Source organism: Topomyia yanbarensis, chromosome 3 (genome assembly GCF_030247195.1).
Source record: "Topomyia yanbarensis strain Yona2022 chromosome 3, ASM3024719v1, whole genome shotgun sequence".
In the NCBI taxonomy this organism is placed as follows: domain Eukaryota; kingdom Metazoa; phylum Arthropoda; class Insecta; order Diptera; family Culicidae; genus Topomyia; species Topomyia yanbarensis.
The window spans coordinates 289823817-289851658 of NC_080672.1; the positions used below are offsets into that span (position 1 = coordinate 289823817).

Here is a 27842-nt window from a genome sequence, read left to right on the forward strand (position 1 = left end):
TGTTTATGATTTAATAGGGCTAAGACACGATTTTGTAATTTCTATGTACTTATCGTGATAAAATACTGGAAGATTGTTTATACGAAGTAATGTGACAAAATGAACTGGATTATAAGAGCGTAACTGATCAGCAACATGGTTTTGTGAACTATTTCGTGAACACGAATTGTAACTCTGTAATGTGTTTTTGGTGCACAGTGCAGTTCTTGTCTATCCGATATTACAATAACCAAATGAAGGACGATGGTCCTAATAGATTTCTTATATCTTCTGCTCATTAAGGTTCACTTGCTTTATTTTTTTAATTTTACATAATTGAGTGGGTTTCTAAGTAGACTTTGTCAAGCACGTGCGTCTTGACTATATCATGTTGCTACACGCTACTGGTCAGAGTATAGGAGGGGGTTTGTCGCCTTTGGATTACGCGTAGATCACAAACAAACTTGTTATGACAGGTTGTATTCTTTCGATGCGTCGAGTACATAACACGCGTAATATCTTAGTGCTGCGAGAGCTCACTCCAAAAATTTTAGAACAATAGTAGATCCGTGAAATAGTTCAAGTAAAAATATTATGATCATGCACGAAATTGCATGTTTCATTAACTATATCATCAACTATTACACGAGTACGAATCATAAGCGATATATTCAGAATCATGAACCAGTTCACGAGGCATGAATGAATCCATGAATAATATTGCAATAGTTCAAAACTGTTTTAAAAATGTGATTGAACTCAAGAGCTTGAAAACTACATCATGACCAAGATGTAATAAGTCATGAATTTGTTTACGTCGTATAGTACCGCAAACAATGTTCCTAGATTTATGGGTAAAATCGTGAGTGAACGTTCGTTATATTAATAATGCGTTACGTAAGCACGGTATACTTCGTAGATTGCAGACTGATGACTCTCTTTTCCACCCAGACTACTTGAGAAGCAATTGATCCAGTCTAAGCGAGAATTTTGCCGGAGAACCACCATTGCGGGCCACGAGCATCTTTACCGTAACTTGGGATACGAGAAAGAAAGTGTTGATGTGGTACTTACCTAACGGAAGGCCCCGACTCAGTGACACTCCCAAAGGTACCACGGATTGGGTAGTGGGTAGGTTATGCTAGTCAGGATTTGCCTCAAGCAACCGATGCGACTGAGAATATATGTTCGTGCATAAAAAGATTGAATAGTTTATTGACTGTAGGATACGTAACTTAAAAATGGTACTATTGTGGATATATTATATTATATTATGTCACGCAAAAATAGTCCAATACTAACAAACCTTCTCTCATATTACCATCTTCATCCCCATGGTCTAATACGAACCAAATGATTTCATGACATCCATTTATGTCACTATTTATCATAGCTCTTCCCCCTAATAGCGCGGCAGAATTTATAAATGGTCCTTTATAGGTATTATCACAAGCATATTGAGATCCCGTACTTGAAATTGTCCACCTCGTTCGATGTGACGTTACGATATTACAATGAAGACGCTAAACAGAAAAAATATCGACTCTGTAGTTTAGCTAGTTTAGGTTAAAAGTAAGCATGTAGGGAATATTCGAATTCGGGGTGGGAAAAAAGTTTCGGCAGCGCCCCGCCGGCCTATCGGTCGTTAGGTCGTTAGTCCCATATGTTAGAAAATAACGGCCCCGGATGCCATGTCTATCGCGGAATTATATTTTATTAAATGTGGTGCATGCAAAAATTTATACATTCTTTCCAACAAATTTTCTTGAGATAATCATGTTCACAAATGAAACGTAAAAACTGTGATTGGAATCGAAAATGGTTGGTTTCGACCATCACATGTATGTTTATGCAGCTTTCAATAATCATAAAAAAGAAAAAAAAACAGTAAGCATATGAGACAACTTCCTTAAGCCATCGCTTCCGGTGAGCAAATCTCATTTTTCAACATGTTGGTTTTCTCAGTGTGTGGTGATCATTGGTTTTTTCTCCTTGAAAGAGCGTATTGCAATTCGCGCTGTGGAGGACCTTTTGTCGACATTACTACTTCCAATAGTCGCAGGAAGCAAAATCCTAGCGGCGAGAAACGTAGATTAACTGCAAGATAGTTTGAATTAGTTGCGATACTTATCCACTTTGTTTCACAGCAAAAGCCATGACGAAGGAAGAAGAAGGAGAACTAAGCTATTTTTAAACTATGAGACTGTTGTTCAATGAATCATTTGATCAATTACATTTGAAACTCATACATCGTAGTAAATACTGAAATATATTTAAATCATTCGCTGTTTGACTATTCGCCTGGCACGAGCGACTGTTTCTTGAAATGAGATTTTGGAAGCCTTTTCGCTCGATGACGTTTTAGTGCCATTAATTTGTGCCGTGCCGAAAACGAGTTTCCGTTGATGTCCATTCCATTTCGTATCCCAAACGGCAACCACCAATACTGTTTGTGTAGCCCGAATTGGATGGAAAGGTTGGCGTCATTTATAATATGGTAATTTTTTGGAAGCCATTATTTATTTATTTATTTCCACGACAAGACGGTGTTGGTGGTGCGCGCTCAAATTTGTGAAAGTTGAAATCAGCTCGACGATGATGGCTGAATTTTTTATTAACATGCTGTTTGAATTATAAATACTTACCGGAATGAGTCTAAATGAAAAAATGTTTCCTGTTTTTTGCATTCAATGTGCGAATTTGTTGTGCGCCGCGAAAGGGCTGTTACCATTTAGAGGAGTTTGCTGTACCCGACAGTGTTGTATAGACTAATTTTCATAATCAAAATTTTCAAAAAATCAATTCTGCCGCAGCGTCTCTTAGGTAACCCCTAAAAACTAAACCCCCGTTTTTCTTGAAAAAACGATCGTTCTGGAATTTCTACAATATATTCAAATTTCTTTTATCAGCTACGCACGTTAGATTTATTTTTTATTGTGCAGTTTTTGTAATGAATATTTTTATGCCGAAAATCACGGAATGTAGGAGACTTTACTAAGGAAGTTTCTAACTTAAAAGCTTAACCTGACAGCACAAATATAGCGAATTGTGAGGTCGGATATAAGACATGTGTGTATTTTCGATGGTTCCTATTTATCTGCTTTTCTTCTCATTCTTATTCCAGTACGACATTCCCAAAAGCACCAGTCTTGACTGTGAGATTTTCACATGTTTGATCGGCTCGAAGGAGTTTGACAGGAGTCAACACAAGCTAGGACCTACACGTGAAGGCCCGTACCAGCGTTGTCAGATGGTTTTATATAATATCGGTATATGTTCAAAAAAAAATCGGTATTTTTGTATTTATCGGTATGAACTTCATCCTTGCAAACCAGTGTTGAATTATAGTTATTTTTGAATATGTATAAACAAATTTTTGAGTTCAACCGCAATCGGTTATTGAACTTGAGCCAGTATTTTGACAGAAACCAGACAGAATTCTAGCCAGATGATGAAATGCTGTGCACGGTGTATTTATTAGAACAACTTAATGCAAAAAAATCAGCATCTCTGAAACTTCGGAATATGAAATAATGGACTTTCCCCTTTCATTTGAAACTAAGATCAAAATGATCCGTTGGGGGGTCCAGAGCAACTTTTTTTTAAGTTTTTTTTCGTAACAATATTGGTTTTACTACTCGAGCTAGTTCATATTCCCTCCCTAGCTTTAGACATTCTAAAAACACTAAATGTGAGAATTTGATAGACAATTTAATTGTCTACAAGTTTGTTGACAACTAAAAATTGATTTGAATTCACCCGGAAAAGTTTTTAAGATTTTAACGAAGTTATATCTAAGATAGTTTCACACGAGGCCTAGTGGTTTGGAAATGTATTTTCTTGCACTTATTTCACTACCAAAAAAAATAATTTGGTTTAGTGACATGACAGTATTTGACGGGATTCATTACAACTTCTTCGTTAACAATTCCTATTGACCTTTTGAAAATTAGGATGTTTGATAGAGACAGAAAACCATTTCTGCTTTTGATTCATGTTTGTAACCTTTCCCGATAGGTTCGAAGGAACTACCATTCATCGGAAGGTATTGCTTGGTTACAAGGGTTCGCTAACTCTTATGTTTTAGAAAGGACCATGCGTCGCATAATTTAGGTTATGATCGTTTAAGTCAGCTATTATAATTCTGTTCAAGACGAAATGTTGGGGGACACAGTTTATAATTGAACACAAACCAAAGAAGTAACTGTCCAAATTAGTGATTAGCGTGAATCGATTTATTCAAATTTTTTCCGCAAAGTATATTGTGGCAGTTGGATTTTACGGCCATTTCTTATCAATTATGCGAGAAATCGTTAATAAATTGATCCTAGATTATGCGAAATTTATTACTTTTGAAAACAAAATATGATTTGAGTACAAGAAAAACCTTATATACATAAAAAATCCACGGATATATCCCAATAAAAAATCTTTATCCAAAAACTCTAAGTTTTTTGTTCACTGTTTGTCACATTGAGTTAATTTTGAAAAAGATTATCAGCGTTTTTAACCAAGCATTCCAATGAAATTCGCGAAATATTGCAATGGTGTTAACAGTTTTATTGAGTTTGTTCAAATATAAAGGTTGAAGTTCAGGACAAGTGAATTTTATATATTTATGCTAGCAAAGTAGGAGGTTCATGCAAGAATAGTTATCAGTCATCCCCGAGAACAATCAAAAAAATGAAAAAGAAGACATACATCATTGAAAAAGCTGTTTCTGCGGGAGGAATCACTCACCATCTTGGAAAAGAATATTAATATTATACTAGTTTGGTCAACACTTATCTATGACTTTTCATCCCAAAAATATTAATGGTGCCCTATATCAGGTGGAATCTGGAATTATAATTTTCAGCTAAAAGATGAGACTTTCCAAGCTCTCAAATTCCGCTGAATGCACTGTTCAACTAAACACAGGTATTTTGCAAATGAAAAAAGTGCGTTTGAATTGAGTTACAAACCACTTTATTTATTGCATTAAATTAATTCTGTGAAACTAACTTAGACTTTGTTAAAATATTAAACAACTTTTCCGGATAATTTCAAATTTGTTTTTAGTTGTTAACAAAGTTGTAGACAATTAAAATATCTATCAGATTCTCACTTTTAGTGTTGTCCGAATGTCTAAAGCACCATCTAGGGACAGAAGTATGAACTAGTTCTATTGTAAAATCTATGTTTTTACGAAAAAAAAACTTCAAAAAAAAAGTTGCTCTAGACCCCCGACGGATTATTTTGATGTTGGTTTCAAATGAAAGGGGAAAGCCCATCTTTCATATCCTGAAGTTTCAGAGATGCTGAATTTTTTTGCATAAAGTTGTTAAAAAAAACACCGTGCTGTGGCATTTTTTTACACTCTAACAGCTTATTAATCATATTCCATAACAGGAAGTTTAATTATAAATAAAATTGTTATGTATCGGTATAAAAAATACTGTTTTTGGATGCGTTATCGGTATACCGGTATTGATTGTCGAGTATAAAAATCGGTGTATCTGGCAACGCTGGCCCGTACACATACCAATAGAGTTCGTTTCCGATGCGACAGCGAATGTTTGTTTTCGATATGAAACATTGTCGAAATCAAATCATTCGTAACCCAACTTTGTACCGGGAAACAAGTGCTTTTTGTTCTCTCCGGTGTGGTTTAGTTTTTTCGGTAGTACGAAGGTGCTTGCTGTGGCAGAGGCTGCAGTAAAGCATTACTAATAAACAGTCCCGCGAGTGATAATTATTACCTGCGATATCGGTTAAAGTAGTGCAGTGAAGTGCGTTACTAAACAGTTTTCTTGCCTGAAAGACGGCTTTGTTTAGACGAGCTATATCAGCTCTCTACTGTGTGAAGGTCACGCTGGTGACGGATAAAACAAACGAAGGATCAATTCACCTACCAGCTCGTCAGGAACCAACTGGTGAAGTGTTTCGTTTTTTACTTTTCTTATCGATTTTTTTTATTATTGTTTTTGATTTTTTATTTTGATTTAAATTAAATAGTGCGGTCGAGCGTGTTGCTCCCGCAACAAAATGGAACAAACAGAAGGATCACCCTCCGAAGACGAATATTATGGGGAAGAAGAACGTATATCTGATACTGAGACAGATAATGTTATGGTCGATCCACTTCCCCCACTTTCCCCCAATGTCTCACAGCCCCCCCCCCCCCCCCGAGTCAAGGTTTACCAGGATGGATCCGCTGGTCCTTGGGTGGTATACTTTCGGCCCAAAAATAAACCGTTAAACAGCATAACTGTTGCACGGGAGCTGACAAAACGTTACTCGGCCGTAACCGAGATTAAAAAGGTTCAGTCAGATAAACTGCGCGTAGTCGTTACTGACTTGAAACAGGCCAATGATATCGTTAGCAATAGCCTCTTTACGCTGGAGTATCGCGTCTACATCCCTTCTCGTGATGTGGAGATCGACGGTGTGGTAAGTGATGCGGGTCTAACTATCGATGATCTGATGAATGATGGGGCTGGCCGCTTTAAGGACCCTAACCTTCAATCAGTTAAGATTTTGGAGTGCAAGCAATTGCACTCAAAGTCCATCGAAGATGGTAATTACTATCCATCAGACTCGTTTCGCGTAACCTTCGCCGGATCTGCACTTCCGAGCTACGTTGAAGTGGGAGGAGCTCGTCTACCTGTACGCCTGTTTGTACCGCGGGTCATGAATTGTTCCAATTGCAAGCAGCTAGGTCACACGGCCACCTACTGTAGCAACAAGCAACGGTGCGGTAAATGTGGGGAACGCCATGCGGATGATACTTGCAGTAGGCCCGCTGAGAAGTGTGTTTACTGTCGGGAGAATCCGCATGCACTTTTGACATGCCCAACGTACAAACTTCGCGCGGATAAACTGAAGCGATCCGCCAAAGATCGCTCCAGACGCTCTTACGCAGAAATGCTTAAAAGAGCTGTTCCACTTATCTCCGAAAACCCATTCGCTCTCTTGCCAACTGATGATAACGCCTCTAACGACCCTTGCGAGGGGCATTCTTTGGCTCCGCTTGGAAACTCTAGGAAAAGACCTAATCAAAACTCACCTGAACTTCCTCGTAAGGGTCCTAGGTTGTCCCAAACAAGGGTACAAAATAAAAATAATTCATCAACTGGAAGTGCTGGTACAAATCCGAAGATAATACCTCCTGGTTTTGGGAAATTGAGATACAACCAGGAGTTCCCAACACTCCCAGGGGCACCAAAAATCCCAAGTGCTCCAATTTTACAGTCAGAAACTCAACCTAAAACGGGATTCCTTAAATTTTCTGACATTGTGGACTGGATATTCACAGCTTTCAACATTACCGATCCTATGAAAAGCTTGCTGGTTGCTATTCTACCAACAGTAAGAACATTTTTAAAACAGTTGACTGAACAATGGCCCCTCCTTACAGCGATCGTATCCTTCGATGGCTAACTTATTAGACGGAATCAGGGATCTGATCACTGTTTTACAGTGGAACTGCAGAAGTATTATCCCCAAAATTGATTCATTAAAACACTTGCTAAATTACAATCATTGTGATGCATTTTCCCTATGTGAAACATGGCTAACTTCTAATATAAACCTCAACTTCAACGATTTTAACATTATCCGCTTGGATCGAGAAGACTCATATGGGGGGGTACTTTTAGGGATCAAAAAGTGCTACTCCTTCAATCGAATCAACCTCCCTTCGACGCCAGGCATTGAAGTTGTCGCTTGTCAAACAACAATCAAAGGCAAAGATCTTTGCATTGCTTCTATTTACATTCCTCCTAGGGCCATGATCGGATATCGAAGATTCTCCAACGTGATTGAACACCTTCCCTCGCCCCGCCTGCTTCTTGGAGACTTTAACTCTCACGGTACGGGGTGGGGCTGTCTATACGACGATAATCGATCTTCGACAATTCAAGACCTTTGTGACAACTTCAATATGACAATTCTGAACACAGGGGAAATGACACGGATTCCTAGACCACCTGCGCAAGCAAGTGCACTGGACATATCTTTATGTTCGACATCACTACGGTTAGATTGCAAGTGGAAGGTAATATCTGATCCCCACGGTAGTGACCACTTACCAATTGTAATTGCAATCACCACTGGTTCAAGACCATCGGCACCAATCAATGTTCCTTATGACCTCACACGAAACATTGATTGGAAGAGCTACGCTGCTGAGATATCCAAAACTATCGATTCAACACAGGTACTTCCCCCGGAGGAAGAATATAAGTTTTTGTCCAACTCGATTATCGATAGCGCGATTCAAACTCAGACGAAACGAGTACCCGACGTGAACACCCAAAAACGTTCTCCCAACCCGTGGTGGGACAAAGAGTGCTCAGACGTGTACGCGGAGAAAGCTGCCGCGTATAAAACCTTCCGGAACGACGGGTTAGTTGCTAGTTATCGAGTGTACGCGATATTAGAAAAGCGAATGAAAAATTTAATGAAAGCTAAGAAACGCAGTTACCGGCGCCGGTTTGTCGACGGGTTAACAAGAGAAACATCGATGAGCACTCTTTGGGGCACGGCCCGACGTATGCGAAACCGAAACAGTACTAACGAGAGCGTGGAATATTCAAACCGTTGGATATTCGATTTCGCCAAGAAGGTTTGTCCGGATTCCGCCCCGGTACAGAAAATCTACCGCGCCGCGTCGCCTTACAATACCGCGAACGAAACACCGTTTTCGATGGTGGAGTTCTCACTTGCTCTCTTATCATGTAACAATAAAGCCCCAGGGCCAGACAGAATCAAATTTAACTTGTTAAAGAATCTGCCAGACTCTGCCAAGAGACGCTTGTTGAATTTATTTAATAAGTTTCTTGAGGGTAATATTGTCCCTCATGACTGGAGGCAAGTGAAGGTCATCGCCATTAAAAAACCAGGAAAACCAGCCTCCGACCACAATTCGTATCGTCCGATTGCAATGCTGTCCTGTATCCGGAAGTTGTTCGAGAAAATGATCCTGTTTCGGCTCGACAATTGGGTCGAAACAAATGGCTTACTGTCAGGTACACAATTTCGCTTCCGCAAAGGCAAAGGGACGAACGATTGCCTTACGTTGCTCTCAACAGAAATTCAAATGGCATATGCTAACAAAGAGCAGATCGCATCAGTATTCTTTGATATTAAGGGGGCTTTCGATTCAGTTTCGATCAACATTCTTTATGAGAAGTTGCACCAGCATGGTCTTTCGCCAATTTTAAATAACTTTTTGCTAAACCTGTTGTCTGAAAAACAAATGCATTTCTCGCATGGCGATTTATCGACATCACGATTTAGCTACATGGGCCTTCCCCAGGGCTCATGTCTAAGCCCTCTCCTCTACAATTTTTACGTGAATGACATTGACGAATGTCTTGTCAATTCCTGCACGCTAAGGCAGCTTGCAGATGACGGTGTGGTCTCTATTACAGGTCCTAAAGCCGTCGACTGAGCTAGTCGTATTTTCTAGAAAGCGTGAACCAGCGCAACTACAGCTTCAATTAATGGATCAAACTATTGCTCAGGCTTCAACATTCAAATATCTCGGGGTATGGTTCGACTCTAAAGGTACCTGGGGATGTCACATTAGGTACCTGAAACAGAAGTGCCAACAAAGGATCAACTTTTTCCGTACAATAACTGGAACATGGTGGGGTGCCCATCCAGGAGACCTAATCAGGCTGTACCAAACAACGATATTATCAGTGTTGGAGTACGGATGTTTCTGCTTTCGCTCCGCTGCGAACATACATTTCATCAAACTGGAGCGAATCCAGTATCGTTGCTTGCGTATTGCCTTGGGTTGCATGCACTCGACCCATACGATGAGTCTCGAAGTGCTAGCGGGCGTTCTTCCGCTGAAAAATCGATTTTGGGACCTCTCATATCGATTGCTCATTCGATGCGATATTCTGAACCCATTGGTGATTGCAAATTGCGAAAGGCTTGTCGAGCTTAATTCTCAGACCCGATTCATGTCCTTGTACTTCGATTACATGGCACAGAACATCAATTCATCTACGTATAACGTCAACCGTGCTCATCTCTTAGATACTTCTGATCCAACTGTATTTTTCGATACATCCATGAAGGAAGAGATTTGTGGAATTCCGGATCATATTCGCCAACAAGTGGTCCCAAATATTTTCTATAACAAATACCATCAAGTCGACTGCGCCAAAATGTTCTACACTGACGGATCAATTCTCGACGGGTCCACAGGCTTCGGTATCTTCAACGAAAATCTTGCTGCCTCATTCAAACTCAATGATCCTGCTTCAATTTACGTCGCAGAATTAGCTGCCATTCAGTATACTCTCGGGATCATTGACACTCTGCCCTCAGACCATTACTTCATCGTTTCGGATAGTCTCAGCTCCCATTGAGGCCATCCGTGCGGCGAAGCCTGGAAAGCACTCACCGTATTTCCTGGGGAAAATACGGGAATATCTGAGTGCTTTATCTGAAAAATCTTACCAGATTACCTTGGTTTGGGTCCCGTCACATTGTTCTATTGCGGGCAATGAGAAGGCGGACTCTTTAGCCAAGGTGGGCGTATTAGAAGACGACACTTACGAAAGACCAATTTGCTTCAACGAATTTTTCAGTATCTCTCGTCAGAGGACGCTCGATAGTTGGCAAACCTCATGGAGCAATGGGCATCTGGGACGGTGGCTACATTCCATTATCCCGAAGGTATCAACGAATGCTTGGTTTAAGGGGTTGGATGTGAACCGGGACTTTATTCGTACGATGTCAAGGATCATGTCCAACCATTACTCGTTTGACGCGCATCTCCGTCGTATAGGGCTTGCTGAAAGTAATCATTGTGTTTGTGAGAACGGCTATCACGACATCGAGCATGTTGTTTGGCTGTGCGCAGAGTACTGTGTTGCCAGGTCCCAACTAATAGATTCCCTTCGGGCCCGAGCTAGATCACCCTATGTGCCAGTCCGGGACGTCCTGGCAAGCCGTGACCATCCCTATATTTTTCTTATCTATATCTTTTTGAAAACCATTGATGTCCAAGTTTAATACATTTTACCTTCTCTCATTCACAGTAGAATCTCACCAACCTATCCCTGTATCTACAATATGGCATTGCTTCACGAGTCTTCGGTGCATACCCTTCTTGATAACCGTCTATCCAGAACATCATGACATACCGCACATGCAGATGATATAGAGTGCCAATAATTATCCGAAATATCGACCCTCCCCTCGCCCCTGCGATTACAGGCTTGAAACTACAACACTACAACAAAGTGTGCATATCCGCCACAATGATCAATCAGCAAACGACGATGTCAATTACACAATATGTATCCCACTTCCTACCTTTTTCCTTTACTTACATAAGAGGGGAGCAAGCCGCCCCTAAATACGGCTTTCCCTTCCCCCACTAACATGTGACATGTAATATAAAAAAAATGAATTATCGGCCTCGTTAAGCTACAGCATTTGGGCCTAAATAAACGTATTTTAAGATAAAAAAAAATTGTCGAAATCAATTCGGTTTTAGCTCTATTCAAAGTCAAGACACTTCCATTTAGGCTAAAAGTACTCGAAACAGATACGAAAACCTCTTATTCCAAAAGATAAGAGGCTGCTTTTAAAATCCCTGGCCAACAGCACGCAGTCAGACAAATTTTAATTTAATTTCCAATGGAATCTTCTAGGCTCTCAATAGTAGTTTTCTCATCATCAAACTAGTTCGTTTCTTTTTAATTGAAGGATCTAATTGGTCCTTTTTTTAATCTAAAGATATATTTGAAACGGCTCTATGCGTTAGCACAACTGAGCCGTGGGTCTTTTAATTTTTTACAATAAGTAAAAAAAATATAAAATGCTATGAATGTCGGTCTTCTAGATCTTGTTGACGCAGTTTGCTGCTGCGTGTTGAGATCCTTTCTTTGGCGGTGAAGCCGCTTGGGGGTCATTCAGTCTGCTTCTCTCGCATTATCGTTCCCGTCCATGTCAACTGCTTTCTTGCTGTTCACGATCAGAGGCTCTTATTTGTTTCTTGTTCTTACGGATCGCTGTTGTAAATCCGTCTTCATCGGTATTTTCTTCTTTATTGGTGATGCTAGTTGTTGGTTTGGGAGCGGTTATCGTGGTCGTTGTACCTGCATTATTGGTTAATTGGATCGTTGTTTTTGGTTTAACTGAAAGTGTCGGTGGCTGCTTGTTAGAGTTGGCTGTAGTAGATGAGTTTTGACTAGTTGCTTCGGCGCATGTTTTTCCGTAGTGGGCTGTATGGTTACAGAATTGGCATGTTGGTGTCTGCCCGGGATATGTGATAAGTGTTGTTTGCTTATAGGCCACGCCATCCTTCGGTGATTTGCATTCGATAGTCATGTAAGAAGGTATTGGTTTAGTCACTCGCATCCTCACAATACGAACGCCGTTGGGAATGCCGGTGAAAAAATTTCTCCTGGTGTCATTCGTAATACATTCTACTTCTCCATATTGCGACATGATTTGTTTGATGTAATCTTTCTTAGTGCGCGCGGCCAAATCATGGATACGTACGTCCACCATGTCGTTTTTCATATGCACCGTAATCTTGATTCTGGTGTTATTAAACTCGAACTCGTGTTGCATGTTGTTCTTTTCAATAAAGTTTTCTGCCTGTGCTAAACTTCTAAACGTGATCGAAACACAGTTTTTAACGGGATGTAGCTGAATGTACGTCACTTCGGCGAGTTTAAGCTCCATTTTAACTTTAACTAATTGCTCCACTTCCTGAACTGTGGGTCTAACACGAGTTTTATTAAAGTTGATCGAAATCGTGTTATCTCGTAGCACGGGCACTTTTGTTTCATTTGGTAAACTCATTTCACTCTGCAGCCGGGGGTAACAATACAATATTGTTTGTGCACTGATATGATATGGACTGCTTGTGCGATAGGCACCGATCGGCTTGTAGGTAGAATTGACTGTTTCACTTGTGCGGGACGATTTTTAGCTTCTGCTCAGGGCGAGTTGTGAAGACAAACTTGGTCATAATACTCCCTATTGATGGTCTTTCTGTTTTCCAGGTAATCGACCATGATAATTTCTTTGTTAACCCAGGATACAAGAATCATTTTTTTTATTTTGATTAACCCTCAAAAAGGCAACCGGGTCTCAGAGGCCCGGCACGTTACAATTTTTTAGTTACAAAAAAATGTGTATGCAGTATAAGCTTGGGCATGGAAATTTTGATAAGTAGCTTTGAAATCTATAACAAAAATAAAAAATCGTGAAATTTTCATCTATGGAGTGATGCGCAGCTATGTTTGAATTTTTTACATGCACAAAAAGGCAAGCCGGGCCTGGCAGGCCCGGTATGCATGCAATATTTACTAGGAATACCACAGGTTTTATACATTAATATTTATCTGAAAAAAACATTTTGATGAGTTCATTTTCATATTAGCAGGAATTTTTTTCATGTTTTGATTGATTTTATCTTTTTACCTTTTCTTATAAGAAAAAAATCTTGAAAGTTTGAGCGAATTCTATACATTTCTTTTATAAGAAATGTAAAAATAGCATGCCATAATGACGTGTGTCATATTTTTTGGGTAAATACTTTTATTTCACCCACTGTGGTCTACTTGACAATTATTTGGATACAACGTAACCTAACTCTGTCGTTATTGTCTATTTTTGTTGACTATTCTTTGTGTTATAGTTGTCGTAATTATTCAAATTGTAGGATCTAAAAGCAACAAAAAATTGAAATGGCTATAAGACGATATGCCATATGTTTTCAATCGTCTCAAAGAATCTGAAATAATGGAAGAAATTCGAGCAAATTCAACAGCAGACGATTCTGAAACTGATTTGCAAAGCGAGGAAGAAGATGTGAATGATATTGCTTCCGACGATGAATCTGATGCAGAAAATATTCATGTACTCCGGTTATGCATCAGAAGAAATTAATAGCAGCCCAGAAACATTTATTGGTCGTGTTCAAACGAAATGGAGCTCAGAACCAATCGACAGTCGACGTGATCTTCGGAGTGCTCACCTTTTGGAAAAATTAACCTTTTTACATCCATCGCCTTATACGCTTAAATCGAGATTTGCTGCGCGTTCGTACTCATCATCCTGTAATTCCGGAACCGGAAGTCGGATCAATCAGAAATTCAACAGCAGCCAATGGGAATGCTGTACCTTTCATTTGAAATCAAGTTTGTAAAAATCGGTAAAGAATTCGCTGAGAAATAGGTATGACATTATCTTAGGAACTTGGTAAGTTCCCCCGGGGCATCAATGGGAATGCTGTACCTTTCATTTGAAATCAAGTTTGTAAAAATCGGTAAAGAATTCGCTGAGAAATAGGTATGACATTATCTTAGGAACTTGGTAAGTTCCCCCGGGGCATCAAGAACCGCCATAGCTGGCCAATGTGGTCGAAGTGCCTTCGGTGGGTCATTAATGATCATGCAAAGCCAAGTAATGTTGCACATATTTTAATATATATTGCATCATTTGGACATCATGGTGGTATCAGTTTCTATGGAAATTTGCTGTGTGATTGTACTCTTCAACACGTAACTCCAGAACCGAAAGTCGGATCAATAAAAAAATCAATAACGACCGATGGGAAGGCTGCACCTTTCATTTGAGACTAAATTTGTACAAATCGGCCCAGCCACATCGGAGAAAAATCGGTGAGATTGTTTGCCACACACATACATCCATACATACATACACATACAGACATTTTACGATCTCGACGAACTGAGTCGAATGGTATAAGAGATTTGGCCCTGCGGGTCTCGGTTAAAAAGTCGAAATTTCGACCGATTGCATAACCTTTCTATATGAGAACGACAAAACGGAGCTTGAATTTAGACGGGCCTGAGAGGCCCGGCTTGCCCTTTAACGTTAGGATTTTAGCTTGCCTTCACAAGGGTTAAAGGTTTAAACCTTAGGGTAGTCGTCTCTTTTCGGGTTAGAAAATATCTTTGGAAAAATTTCTAACCCTATGTGCGGGGTTGGGAATCGAACGCAGGTGAGCTGCGTACAAGGCAATCGATTTACCAACTACGCTATGCCCGACCCCGGCAAGAACCATTACATTATCTGTCGGTGGAACTGTTATGGCCATCTTTGGAGCCGGTTCTTCCTTCTTAATCTTCTGCATTGATTGTCACCTCGTCTCTGGTGTATAGTGAAGGGTCCACGCTTCAACATCAGCAATAAATCGCCAAATCATCGCAAAAAAATGATTAGGTAGGGTAATGTGTTATCGTGGCAGTAGAGCCTATTTTGACCCTGTTTTGCACCTCTTTGTTGCTAGCCAAGCATATGGGATAACCACAATATCTATTTGGCTAAAGCAGGTGTGCAAAAATAAGCTCAAGTTGTATTCTTTATTTGTTGTGCACATATATATTTATATTTGATTCAGGAATACGGCGGTACGCATTATCGCCACTACCACAATCAAATCAAACCTTATGCATCCAGTACACAGGAAAAACCGACAGTGCGGCCAAACTGAAACCTAAACCTGAAAATATGTACTGTAATGCAATTTAAGGTATAAACAATCAATAATTTCAATTGATTGCTGATTGCGGAGATTTTATTTTCATTTGGACATAAAATTCGGTTCAGAACAATGCAATTTTTAATGTGAAACTAGTCATCGCCAGTTGTTAGCCTTCGCATGATTATTTCCTACTACAGTGAAGACCCGTTTTTATCAGCCCCTTGGTGAATTTTAGGCTGATAAATTGACAAAATCGGGACATATACACTCAAAAAAATTTAAACGTTTTGCCTATTGATTTTACACATAGATTTTGCAATTAGCGGTGGCAGATAGACACTATTTGCTGGCACATAAACCTAATGTGTGCATTTACAAGCCATAATAATCTTACATTCACATTTCATAACCATAAGGCACATTAAATCCGATTCTATAACATTACGCACATATAACTTATGTGGCGCATACATAGTTTATACAGTTGACACATAGAAGGTATGTGTGCGCGTGATAACATTAGCATTTCTTCTTCATATGGATTTTAAGTGGTTTGAAGGAAATAGAATTAACGTTTGGATTTTATTTTCAGTGTATGTTTCTTTCTTTTTAAGAAACCGAAGCTCTTAAAATGTTCTTCTTCAGTCCCTAGATATCGCCTCATAACCTTTCCTGATTATTTAGCTTAAATTTTCCTTAAGGGGTCTAACAGTGTAAAATAAAAAAATTTTTTTTGCATGTTTCGGATCTCTAAGAAAAGTATGCTTCACGACAGGATTTACTCGAATTCAGCTTTGTTCGTCTGCAAGAGCCCATCAAGCTACCAACTATCAATTTTCATATGAAGCTGATAAATCGGGTCAGCAAGCTGATAAAATCGGGGGTAGTTAAAATCGGGGGTTGATGAAATCGGGTCTTCGCTGTAGTACAATACTGGGCGCTCTTCTTCTAACAGCTGATGAAAGAGCGTGATGTTTACGTTTGCTTTGATCGACTGAAAAAGTAGAATGATTCGTTTTATAAATCATGCGTTGGAGTCCATGATTTGGATATCTAGCTAGAATCGACGCAAATGGAATATAAGGCATCGCGTTTCAACTATAGTAAGGGTAGAGTGGGGTAAAGTTGGTCAGTTTTCTTTGTCGAGATCGTGCGATGGTATTTTTGCGCTGATTTTGACAAACAAGCACTCGTTGAAAAGGTTATACATCTAACAACGTTTTGGCAGTAATGGTTTTATGTCTGGCTAAATATTTTTCAAGCTAATTTCAATAAGACGAAGGTACATTTTTTCGATGCTTTTAAAATCTGGGGGTTGGATGGGCCACAATATTCGAGGTTAAATTAAACAATGTATACGCCTAGAAAATCAGCGGTTCAACTTTTATTTGTAAAGAAATAATACTGCAGATTATTTATAAAATTAAATTGACGTCATTCAGATAAGAAAATGAGAAGCGGCATATGATGAGAGAAATCATGAAACCGCAAAAGGAAATGTTGAAAAAACATGTTCGGCAGCTGCGTCTGGCTTGTACATGCGTAATCACCAGAGTGTGGAATTGAAGTTGTTCATTCCGTGGTTTAAGCATTGGTGGATTAAGCATTGGCTGATTAACTGTGAGACGATCAGTAGTGACCTATAGTGCCCCCAAGCGGCTGACCTATCGTGCCCACAAGCGTGTGTTTCATGTTGATCTGTATATTTTTTTGAAAAACCAAAGTATCGAAAACCAAAAACTTGTGTTCAGTATTAATTGTTACATCAGAAAAAAAACTCTATTTGACATATTTTTACATTGATTAAATGTACTGCACTGAGGAGATCTCAGGTCCTCTTCCACTGCGCATAGCCAACGTGTTCGTGGCCTCACACGAAGTCGGTGTCCTCTTCCTGGCTCCCTGCTGAATATTGTTTTCGCATTTGTTTCTTACGACATTCGTACCACATGACCAGCCCATCGCAGTCTACCGTATTTGATATGTTTAACAATATCCGCAGTTTCATATACTTAGTACAACTCATAATTCATGCGTCTCAGTCATGCTTCATTTTCGCATATCCCGCCGAGTACCGTTCGTAGCACTTTATGCTCGAAGACCGTAAAAGGCCCTGTTGGCAGTTGCAATGCGCCTTTTTACCTCACGGGAAATATCGTTGTCGCCAGATAAACGAATTCTTCGACCACTTCAAACACGTCACCATCAAGAACTACCTCGGAACCAACACCACTAGACCTGCTTCTCTCTTTACCTGCGATCATGTACTTTGTCTTGGCTGAGTTGATGACTAAGCCTATCCTCGCTGCCTCCATCTTAAAAGGCACGAAGGCCTCTTCTATTGCTCTACGATCGATTCCAATTATATCACTATCGTTCGCAAAACCAAGAAGCATATGCGACCTTGTGATGGTAGTTCCGTTCCTTTGCACACTAGCTTTCCTGATAACTCATTCAAGAGCAATATTAAACAGCAAATTTGAATGATCATCGCCTTGCTTCAGTCTCACAAATGAGGTTGAGATCTCATCTGCAATCCGAATACTTGTTGTTGAACCATCCAACGTCGCACGTATCAGTCTAATCAGTTTCACCGGAAAACCATGTTCTGACATAATCTGCTCATTTCTTTTCACTGAGTCGTACGCCGCTTTAAAATGAATGAACAGTTGGTGGGTCTGCAAGGTGTACTCCTGGAATTTGTCTAGGATCATTCGCAGGCTGAACATCTGATCCTTGATTGATTGGCCCTTACGAAAACCAGCCTGGTATTCACCGATGAAGGACTCCTCAAGCGGCCCAAGTCTGCTAAACTGGATACGCGACAGTATTTTGTACGCCGAGTTCAGGAGAGATGTCCCCCTGTAATTAGCGGACTCAAGTCTGTGCCCTTTCTTGTAGATTGGGCAAATGAGTCCATCCAGCCAACTAGCAGGTAATTCTTCGTCCGCCCATGTTCTTAGAATAATGAGGTGGATTATTTGGTGCAGCTGTTCACTACCGTGTTTGAGAAGTTCAACCGGGATCACGTCCTTCCCAGCAGCTTTACCGATTTCAGCTCACGTATAGCGTTCCTAACCTCGTCTAGTGTTGGTGGATACACAGCTTGTCCGTCATCCTGTTCCTAGATACACTTTCACTTCCGCCATTCAACAAAATCTCAAAATGCTCCTTCCACCTGGTAGCCACCATTGTTTTGTCTTTCAGCAAATTTCCCTCTCGGTCATTGCACATAACGGGTACTGGCGCTGATTTATGCCGCGCACCGTTGACAGTTGCATAAAATCTTCGCATATCATTCCAGTCCGTGCTTCAGCAATCACACTTTTTTCGTGCTGCCTTTTCTTTTCGAGTTGGATTCGTTTCCCCCACTCCTCGCTTCCCTGTACCGTTGAATCTGGCTTCTGGCCGCATTCTACTAGTTCGTCACTCTCTGGCACTCTTCAACGAACTAACTGCTTCGTTGGCGCCGCTGAGCTGTAGCTGTATCACTTCTCGCGCCGTCATAGTCACAGCTTCGTGGGTAGCCTCCCACATGCTGTTGACATTGCCAGTTACGTTGGTCTCATCTATCCGCTCATCCAGCTTTTGGCGATACTCAGGTGCTACACCTTCAGCCGAAAGACGTTGAATATTCAATCGCATCGTTCTGTTGTTTCTTGAACTCGTGACGCTGGATAATCGTGCACGAATCTTTGCTACCACGAGATAATGATCCAAGTCGATGTTTGGGCTTCTGAAGGTCCTCACATCAATGACATCGGAGAAATGCCGTCCATCTACCAGTACGTGGTCTATTTGGGAAAAAGTACTGCCACTTAGGTGTCTCTAGGTGTGCTATCGGATATTCTTACGTGCAAAATAGGTACTATTGAAAACTATAACTAATTAATGTTCAAACCCCGCTTTTCTCTGAAGATGAAGGAATATCTCTTCGAAACGTTGCACTATGTGCAGGCATGTGATCAAAAATTTTAGTTGCCCACATTTGCTCTATGCTCAGAACGCTGTAGTTGGAGTTTCAATTAGTAGTCTTTTTCGTGGTTTGTATAGGACTTCCATATATCCAGAATGAGATTTCTCAACGAAACAATGCGCAGGCTATAAGGATGACTGGAAAGAGATAGCATTGCAATAAACTGATTGCACGGCTTTTGTACTATCGACAATTATGTTGTTGACTTTCATTTTTCCCGGAACGTCACTAAGCGATTATTTGTTAATTCTTTGTCAAGTTAGCTTATGTCCCTATGTTAATTATACTGTAGCAAAATTATAATTTTTTTTTTGGTTTATTTTACAGAGCTCAATGCGTTAGCATAGCTGAGCCGTGGGCCTTTTTTGATTTTTACAATATGTAAAAAATAAAAGTTAATTTTCACTAAGGCTATCTAAGGCATACTCACAACAAGAACTCCATTGCGGAGACCTGGGAAGAAGTTCCTCTATGTGTCTTCCGTAATGGTTTCCACTTCACTGTATTTTGACAGGTGTAGTTAGATAACAGCGGGATTAGTACGCGGTGGAAAGTCATGTAGCTTAACTTCAATGGTGTTATAATACGTAGGTTGGGATGCTATATAAAATGTCATTACATTCGATTACGTTCTGTGTATCAAATGATTCTGCTTGTTTAATATTTTGGAACGTAATCAGTACCTCATGGAATTGCACAGCATTGACTTCTACTATGTTGAGCTTCATGTTCACCTTCAAGAATTACTCTACTTCTCGGATCGATGGTCTTACCGAACATTTCGAAACGTCAACAGCAACACAGCCAAAGTGGGCTATAAACTGGCTTGGTATTGTCACTCATTGTTTGTTCACTTCTCACACACTAGGTAGTAGATACCCAACTTTGTTTTTGCAACTAGACATTGCAGCGCACGGGTAAAATTTGATTGCCTGTCCTGCTATAGCAGAGGAGCGATTTTTAGCTTCTGAACTGCGCAAGATGAGAAATCGAACTGAGCAAAATTATAGTGTTAGTGTTAGTTGTAGAAATAAGCTGTAAAATGTATCATTTGGATTTGCAGACATCTACATGCCCCTCCATAGCTCTACCCACTGCCAAAGTCCGACGGCGACTGAGTTAGCTAAGGGGGCAAACACTGATAATAAATATCTCAAGCATTGAGCGCAGTCCACTGGACCTAATAGGAGGAGACATTGGGGGTCGATGGGTCAATTAGGAGATATTTGAGACTGCAGCGGTGATCACAAAAACTGTTTGGAACATGTGATGACATCATCACAGTTCCTCGGTAGCGGAGTGGTTAACGCACCCAACTAGAGACTGGGAGATCGCAGGTTCGATTCCTGCTTAAGGACATATCTTTTCTCAGTGTTTCCAGTAAAGGTGAGTTTTCACCGTTTCTTCATTCTCACTGTTCCGGTCATTCTTTCTCTGTCTGTTTTCCAGTGGACACGTTCATAAAGAATCCTTAAGAAAGGAAAAAAAACAAAGACTCACGTCCAAACAAGGAATATATCATTTGGATGTTTGTAATCTGTTGGTACAAACGATGGGGAGCTTTTATGTCTGAGTGGAGAAAGGGTTTGAATGAAACCTAACTCCAGGGGCTTTGCTCTGCTCCAAATAAAACAATAAATAAAACAATAAAACCGCAAGCATAGACTAGACATTTCCACCTATTTACTTCAATGCAAACGAATATTTTGAAATATTTACTTGTCTCATTCATCAGTACTCTCTCTCTCTCTCTCTCTCTCTCTCTCTCTCTCTCTCTCTCTCTCTCTCTCTCTCTCTCTCTCTCTCTCTCTCTCTCTCTCTCTCTCTCAAACCTATTTAAGGGGCTTGAAACCACATGTGACCTTATCTCATCTTATCTTCTTTTTTCAGAAATCTGTGATTAAAAAGACATCTTTGAATTCCAAAACAAATTGAACGTTACGTTTTCCTGATATATATTTAGTGTCCATATATAAAACGGAAATACTAGATAATCCTGAACGATATCGTCAAGAAATGAAGTACGCGGACACCTAGGGGGCCGTGAAGCAGTTGCTGGGGGTTCGCGAAGCAAAACATATTTTCCGAGTATACTGAATTGAAATTTCAGTCTTGTTTCCAAACAAACTGAAATTAACATATTGATAGCATACAAAATCGATGCAACCCAGGGTAATTTTTAAGTGGTACGAAAAAGGTTGAGAGCTGCTGGGTAAGATTTTTTTTGAATATAGAACTAAGATTGAATATATAATCATTTCATTTCATTCATTCAGCATTCTTTTTATTAATTTATGTATTTGTCTATTGTATTCGTTTTGCCTTTCTCAATAGAAAGGTATTGCAATTGCTCTGAAAACCGACTTTTTAACGGAGGCCCGGAGGGCCGAGTGACATATACCATTCGATTCAGTTCGTCGAGTTCGGCAAATGTCTGTGTGTGTGTATGTATGTGTGTGTGTATGTATGTGTGTGTGTGTATGTGCGTCTGTGTGTGTGTACGCGAACACAATCTCACTCACTTTTCTCAGAGATGGATGAACCGATTTTTACAAACTTAGTCCCAAATGAAAGGTGCAACGTTCCCATAGGCTGCTATTGAATTTCTAATGGATCCGACTTCCGGTTCCGGAATTACAGGGTGATAAGTACGAACACGCAGAAAATGTCGATTTTAATAAATTCTGCAATGAATGTATAAAGGTGAAAATTTTTCCAAAATATGACCACAACTGCTTCGATTTGTAGTATTAGGTCACTAACATCCATTCAAAGTCTATTTGGCCACATTGGCCACCATCCTCGGTTCCGGAAGCCCCGGCGGAAGTATCTAAATTCAGAATAACAGTCACATCGGTTTCTCGGAGATGGCTAGACCGATTCGACTAAACTTGGCCTCAAATGAAAGGTATTGCGTCCCCGTAAATGGCTATTTAATTTCATCCCGATCCGACTTCCGGTTCCGGAGTTGCAGGTTGTGGCGTGCGATCACATAGCAAATTGTGATTCAAACCGATACTCCGATGAAAGCAAAAAAGGTAAAAATTTCGCTAAAATGTCTCTCAAACAACTTAAATTTGCTGTTCTAGGTCACCGACGGCCAACCAAACTTTCGTTGACTACATTAACCACCATAGACGGTTCCGGAAGTGCCCGGGAAAAGCGGCCATCTTTCATAACTAGCAAACTCATATCAGTTTCTCGGAAATGGTTGGGTCGATTTTCACAAACTTAGTCCCAAATGATAGCTATATTATCCCCACAGATGTCTATAGAATTTCGCACGGATCGCTTGTATGGTTCCGGAAATATAGACTGAACGGTCCGGTCACACATGAAATTCCCATATAAGCCTGAACTGATATTTTTTTTCAAAGGGGGGACCCCATGAAATTTCAGAAATCGAATTCGTATTTTTGATGCCAAACATCTTTAAAATGCATGAAACGTCGAGATTTTATGTTATCTCGAAAAACATTTTTTTTATAAAAATCGACTTTTTGGGACTTTGCCGATTTCGCACCTTTTTTCAGTTCAATATTACCGTGGCTGTTTTTTCTTTTTCAAAATTTTAGAACTCGAATAATGATTTATTTTCCTGTATATAGTTGTCATGTGAGGTATAATAATAAAATGTAATATATGCATTTAAAAGTTTTTAATGAATATAAACAACGCACACATTCTCGTGATTCATGAATAAGAAAGGCACAATTGCACCGCTAGGTGGATTAAAATAGGTTTTTCAGTTCAATATTACCGTGGTTGTTTTTTCTTTTTCAAAATTTTAGAACTCGAGTAATGATATTTTCCTGTATATAGTTGTCATGTGATGTATAATAATAAAATGTAATATATGCATTTAAAAGTTTTTAATGAATATAAACAACGCACACATTCTCGTGATTCATGATTGAGAAAGGCACAATTGCACCGCTAGGTGGATTAAAATAGGTTTTTTATTTTATTCTTATCAGTTTATTCGTTTCGTGCATTTTTTATACCATTCATTTAACTTATTTTATTCACTCACTTATTCATTTATTTTATTAATTTCATCTAAATTATTAATTTGGTTCAAATTTATTTATCCTATAAATCTTAAAACTATTTTAATATTGCGAAGTTTTTTTCATTTTAATAATTGAATTCAATTTATTCCGTTTATTTTTTTTCTTTTTTTCCAATTTAAATAATTCTATTTATTTTCTTTACTTTATTGATTTCATTAATTTTATAACTTTTTATATTGTCTAATTTTTGACTCAATGAACTGAACTGAAATCAAATTATATTTATTGTATTAATTTGCTTTATACTAATCATTCTACTCATTTTATGAATTTGATAACATTTCATCAAATTTTGCTTCAAAAATTTTTAAATTTATTTTGTTTTAATGATTTTCTATAGTTTTTTTCAGTTTATTCGAGGTACTATTCGTGCAGAGCTTGAAACTATGATCATCCCACCACTAGTTGGGTGCCTACTTCGTATGAGTTCTGTAAACCAATGAATGATATTTGTAAGAAATTTCTTATCTCCCTGTTAGGTGGATTAAATCGGTTTTTCATATCCAAATCGGCTGTTAGAATGTGATTTTCAAGCAACCCTCGTATGTAGAATATGTATAGAGCTTATAATCTTTTTTGATCTTGTTTGTTGCTAGACATCTTATGGACATTCATAAAAAAACTGTTTTAAATAAAATGTTGGATATTTGAAAATATAATCAGTGTCTCTAGAATACCTTTGTTTTCAACATAACTTTTTTCATTGAAGTGAATTGAAAAAATACTGTTTTTAACCCTATAAAATGATTTCGTTTATTTTCATTCTAGACGTCCAATCTCGTTCATTTTCTGTCAACTTTTCTTTGCAATCGATTGATGGTTATTTGTATGAAATATTCAAAATAAAAATTTTAGTAGAATTGAAAAAGCACACTTTTCTGATTTGCGCAAAGAACCGGCTCGTAAATGGTTACCTGTGCCCATCATAATACTATGAATCATTTCTTTTAAGATATACCTACATCGCACAAAAACCCCCTGCGCTCATAGTTGCTTATCCACACACTGCGCTACCCTTTCACTGACAATAGCCCATCCCCATTCCATGATTTTATTTTTCGCCATTCGCCGTTTTGTCGTTTCTTCAGATTTCACCTAACCTCTGTCAGGCTATGTCTGACTAGCAAATCGCCACGGCTGATGGTAACAGACAAAGCCTAGGAGAGGCTAGATTACATCTGGTCTCGCTGCTCCCTTGACCCTGGCGTCCAACTTGGAACTAGCCGCTAATCTGCATTCAGCCGAGTTTGGACCTAATTAAGCAACCAAGTCACGCTGAGCTCGCCGCCGATGAGCGTTGGTTTTATGGATTGGTTTGAGTTAGTAAAGTTGCATTCTGAACAGTGCCTGGAAACTTAAGCCGATCACGAACTGCGATGCACCACTGTTAGTGAGAGGTTCAACCGATTAATAACATGCAGAGGTCAATCCCATAGCGTAGCGGCCAACTTCGGACACTCTATTTGACACAATGTGGTAATCCTTGATTTTAAGTTGAATTATGACTTCGTTGAGACAATTTCAAAATAACTAAAACAACAGAACGGAGCCCGGCGCAGCTGAATATGCCGAATATTATATTTTTCGAACACCGACCGGGTATCGTTCGTTTTGGAGCAACGAGTCTGAATCGTTTTTGGCTGTTGTTGTTGTTGGTGATGGTGGTTCGGTTCATCGCGTCACCAAGCCATTTTTATCACGAGTTCTGACAGTCTCTTCGGTCCATTTGCATAAACACATATCAACTTCGTTTAGTCTGTTTCGAAAACACTTGCCTCCTTCTCCTCCACTAGCACTGTGTTATATTTTAGGGTTAGTAACTGCTTTGAGACCGTTGCAGATCCGGAAAACGACCATGAAAAAAACGCAGTTTTTGCAAATTCAACCTAACACACAAGTAGAACGCACGGACGCCCGGTGCCGAATAAACAACGAGTCATTTGACTTCGTCTCTTTAAAACATACAACAGTTTTTTTTCACTTCAATCGGTACACATCTATGCGAAACGGGCCACCACATGCGGATAATGGTCAGCCCGCGTGAAGTTTTTCCGCGGATCGCGCGCGACACTGAAACACACTTTTGTGCGGTTCGTCCAAACTGGCACCCATCCGAAACCCCCAGCTCAACTTAGTTGATGTTTCGCACATTTCTTCCTCTTCAAGTATTCGCTTTCTTCTTTCGCTGGTTCGGCGACATCGCGCAAATATTTGAAATATAAATATGTTAATAATATTTTCGAATGCGACCGAACTTATATGCTGCCGAATATATAATTTACAGCTCACAACGCACACATTTGCATCCGTGGCACACTGTTGATCACTAGACCAAATGGAGGGGGATATACTGCAGTATCAAGTGCTTCAAAGCACTGCCAGCCAGTAACGGACGCGTGTCCTCCCTACCATCAGAACTTGATCTTCGAACAACCGCTACTGAGGCTTGATCCCGATCTGCACGAACTTTTAAATGCACTTGCTACTGGTACTGCCGCTGCTGGTGCTGCTGCTGCCGAATCCCGATGGATCAACTCAGACCCTGAAACTCGCGAACTGCATCGACCGAGAACCGCCGTTAGAGTGGAATGTTGCAGTCTGTTGAAATCTGGTCTTATTGAAATTTTTCGACCTTGCTGGGGCTCTGTATTTTGGACAGCGATTACGACGACGACGACGACGATGAAGAGAATGATGATGATGATGATGATGACAACGACGACGGCAACGACCACAACGACGACAAAGACCGCGCGAGCTGGACGACCCACCAGTTCCTCCTTGGTGGTGCTGCTTCAGACACTGTGGATGTAGATTTTTTTATATTTAACTCTGTGTTTTAGGGAATGGGGAAGGTCAGCGCGGTGTCCGCTGATCTGCTGGCGAACGAATGCAAAAGACCCTCTTGAAGCTGCCCGGTACATGCTAGAAGCGGGCGGGCGGAACGAAAGCTGCGCTTGTTGATATCAAAAGTTTGGCAATGGTGCGTCGTCTTGTTTGCAGGGGTAGGCTGCACTCCTAACTGCTCCACCGAACCACCGGCCGTTGGTCGACGACTTTAATTATATCTATAAATATTGAACAAACGTGTATGAGTGTACGCCACAGGCTGGACACGAGCTGGAAAGATTGTGTATCGAACTGATCGCTTTTGTAGCGCACGGCGACGACGATGATGGTGCGGCGATGATTGGGAATGGCAGAAATACTAATGCGTTAATTCTTCTTGGGTCGGTTTCCCTGTGTGCTGAGCCGAGGAGAGAAACGAGGATGACAACTTTTGGACTTACTTGTTGGATACTATTGTGTTCTTAAATTTTTCTTAGTTAATTAATTTAGCATTTTCAGTAGATATAATTTGGAAATAAATTAAGAAAAATTTTACGAAATGGGTCCCAGTATATTCAGTAGCATTCTAGTCTAGTCTACACAAACACAGCCAATACATGTAGGGATCCTGGAAAATTGCAGACGTTCGCCCACAATTTTTCTTGTCATTATTAATGTTTGTGGCACATATTGAATATGACACAAGCATTAAAGCGGCCAGGCCAACTGTGCAGCGTACAAAATAAAGATGATTCAAAATAATACGGCAATCATATTATTCAGTTAATGAATAATTTAATCAACGTATTATTTTGAACCTTGAATAAGGAAGAAACGTGAACAACCGTACGCAACCGTTTCAATTTGATGGGGGTTTGGTAAATCGGTGGGAGTGACTTTGCTAAGAAGGTTATAATGTCACTCCTTTGGTCTTCCTTCCTGGGATGGGACAGAGGTATTTAGACCTGTCCTGGCTAATGCGCCTAGCTTATAGCGCCTTTACTCGCTCTCTGACATGAAACATAAAACATAAAGAGTCTAACTCAATTAGATACATCATCAAGCGACAAGCAGGGTCCCAGTATATTCAGTAGCATTCAGAAATTTTTTAGTAAATCTCGAGGATGACAATGATGTAGCCGCATGATCTCAGTGTGATCGAATAACCGAAAATATATTCATCGACGTCAGCAAAAATAGACATAAACTCCACCTACTATTTCAACTATTGGTTCACCCACCTTAGGTGAGTATCCATGGACATCGAATACCTTCACAGTTCAGTTCTGCAATAGTTTGTAACTTTGGCTGACAAAATTTACTGTTTATTTTAGTTTTACTAAGTGATAATGATGATGATATGGATACCCACCATCACAGCATGGAATACCACTACCGATTAGAGTGACAGAAAAGCTCCCCTCGGCTCGCTCCTGAGCAGATTCCAAGTTCCATAATTTACATCAGTGGCGTAAACAGAAAATTGGTTGGGTGGAGGGGGGGGGGGGTT

At 39.8% G+C, this 27842-nt stretch overlaps 2 protein-coding genes across 2 annotated transcripts in view; one reads left to right on the forward strand and one right to left on the reverse strand.

The window, feature by feature from the left end:
• The window catches only part of LOC131691323 (uncharacterized), a 68360-nt gene extending 42552 nt beyond the window's left edge, over positions 1-25808 (reverse strand). The window contains exon 1 of the mRNA XM_058977615.1: positions 25786-25808. The gene's annotated coding sequence lies outside the window, so the exon portion shown is untranslated. The remainder of the gene's footprint in view (positions 1-25785) is intronic.
• On the forward strand, positions 19166-26714 carry LOC131687973 (uncharacterized). The gene is made up of 3 exons (XM_058972081.1): positions 19166-19262; positions 25788-26290; positions 26347-26714. Exons 1-3 carry the CDS (start codon positions 19166-19168, stop codon positions 26410-26412), a joined length of 666 nt encoding a protein of 221 aa, XP_058828064.1. The 3' UTR covers positions 26413-26714.
• The last annotated feature ends 1128 nt before the right edge of the window (positions 26715-27842 follow it).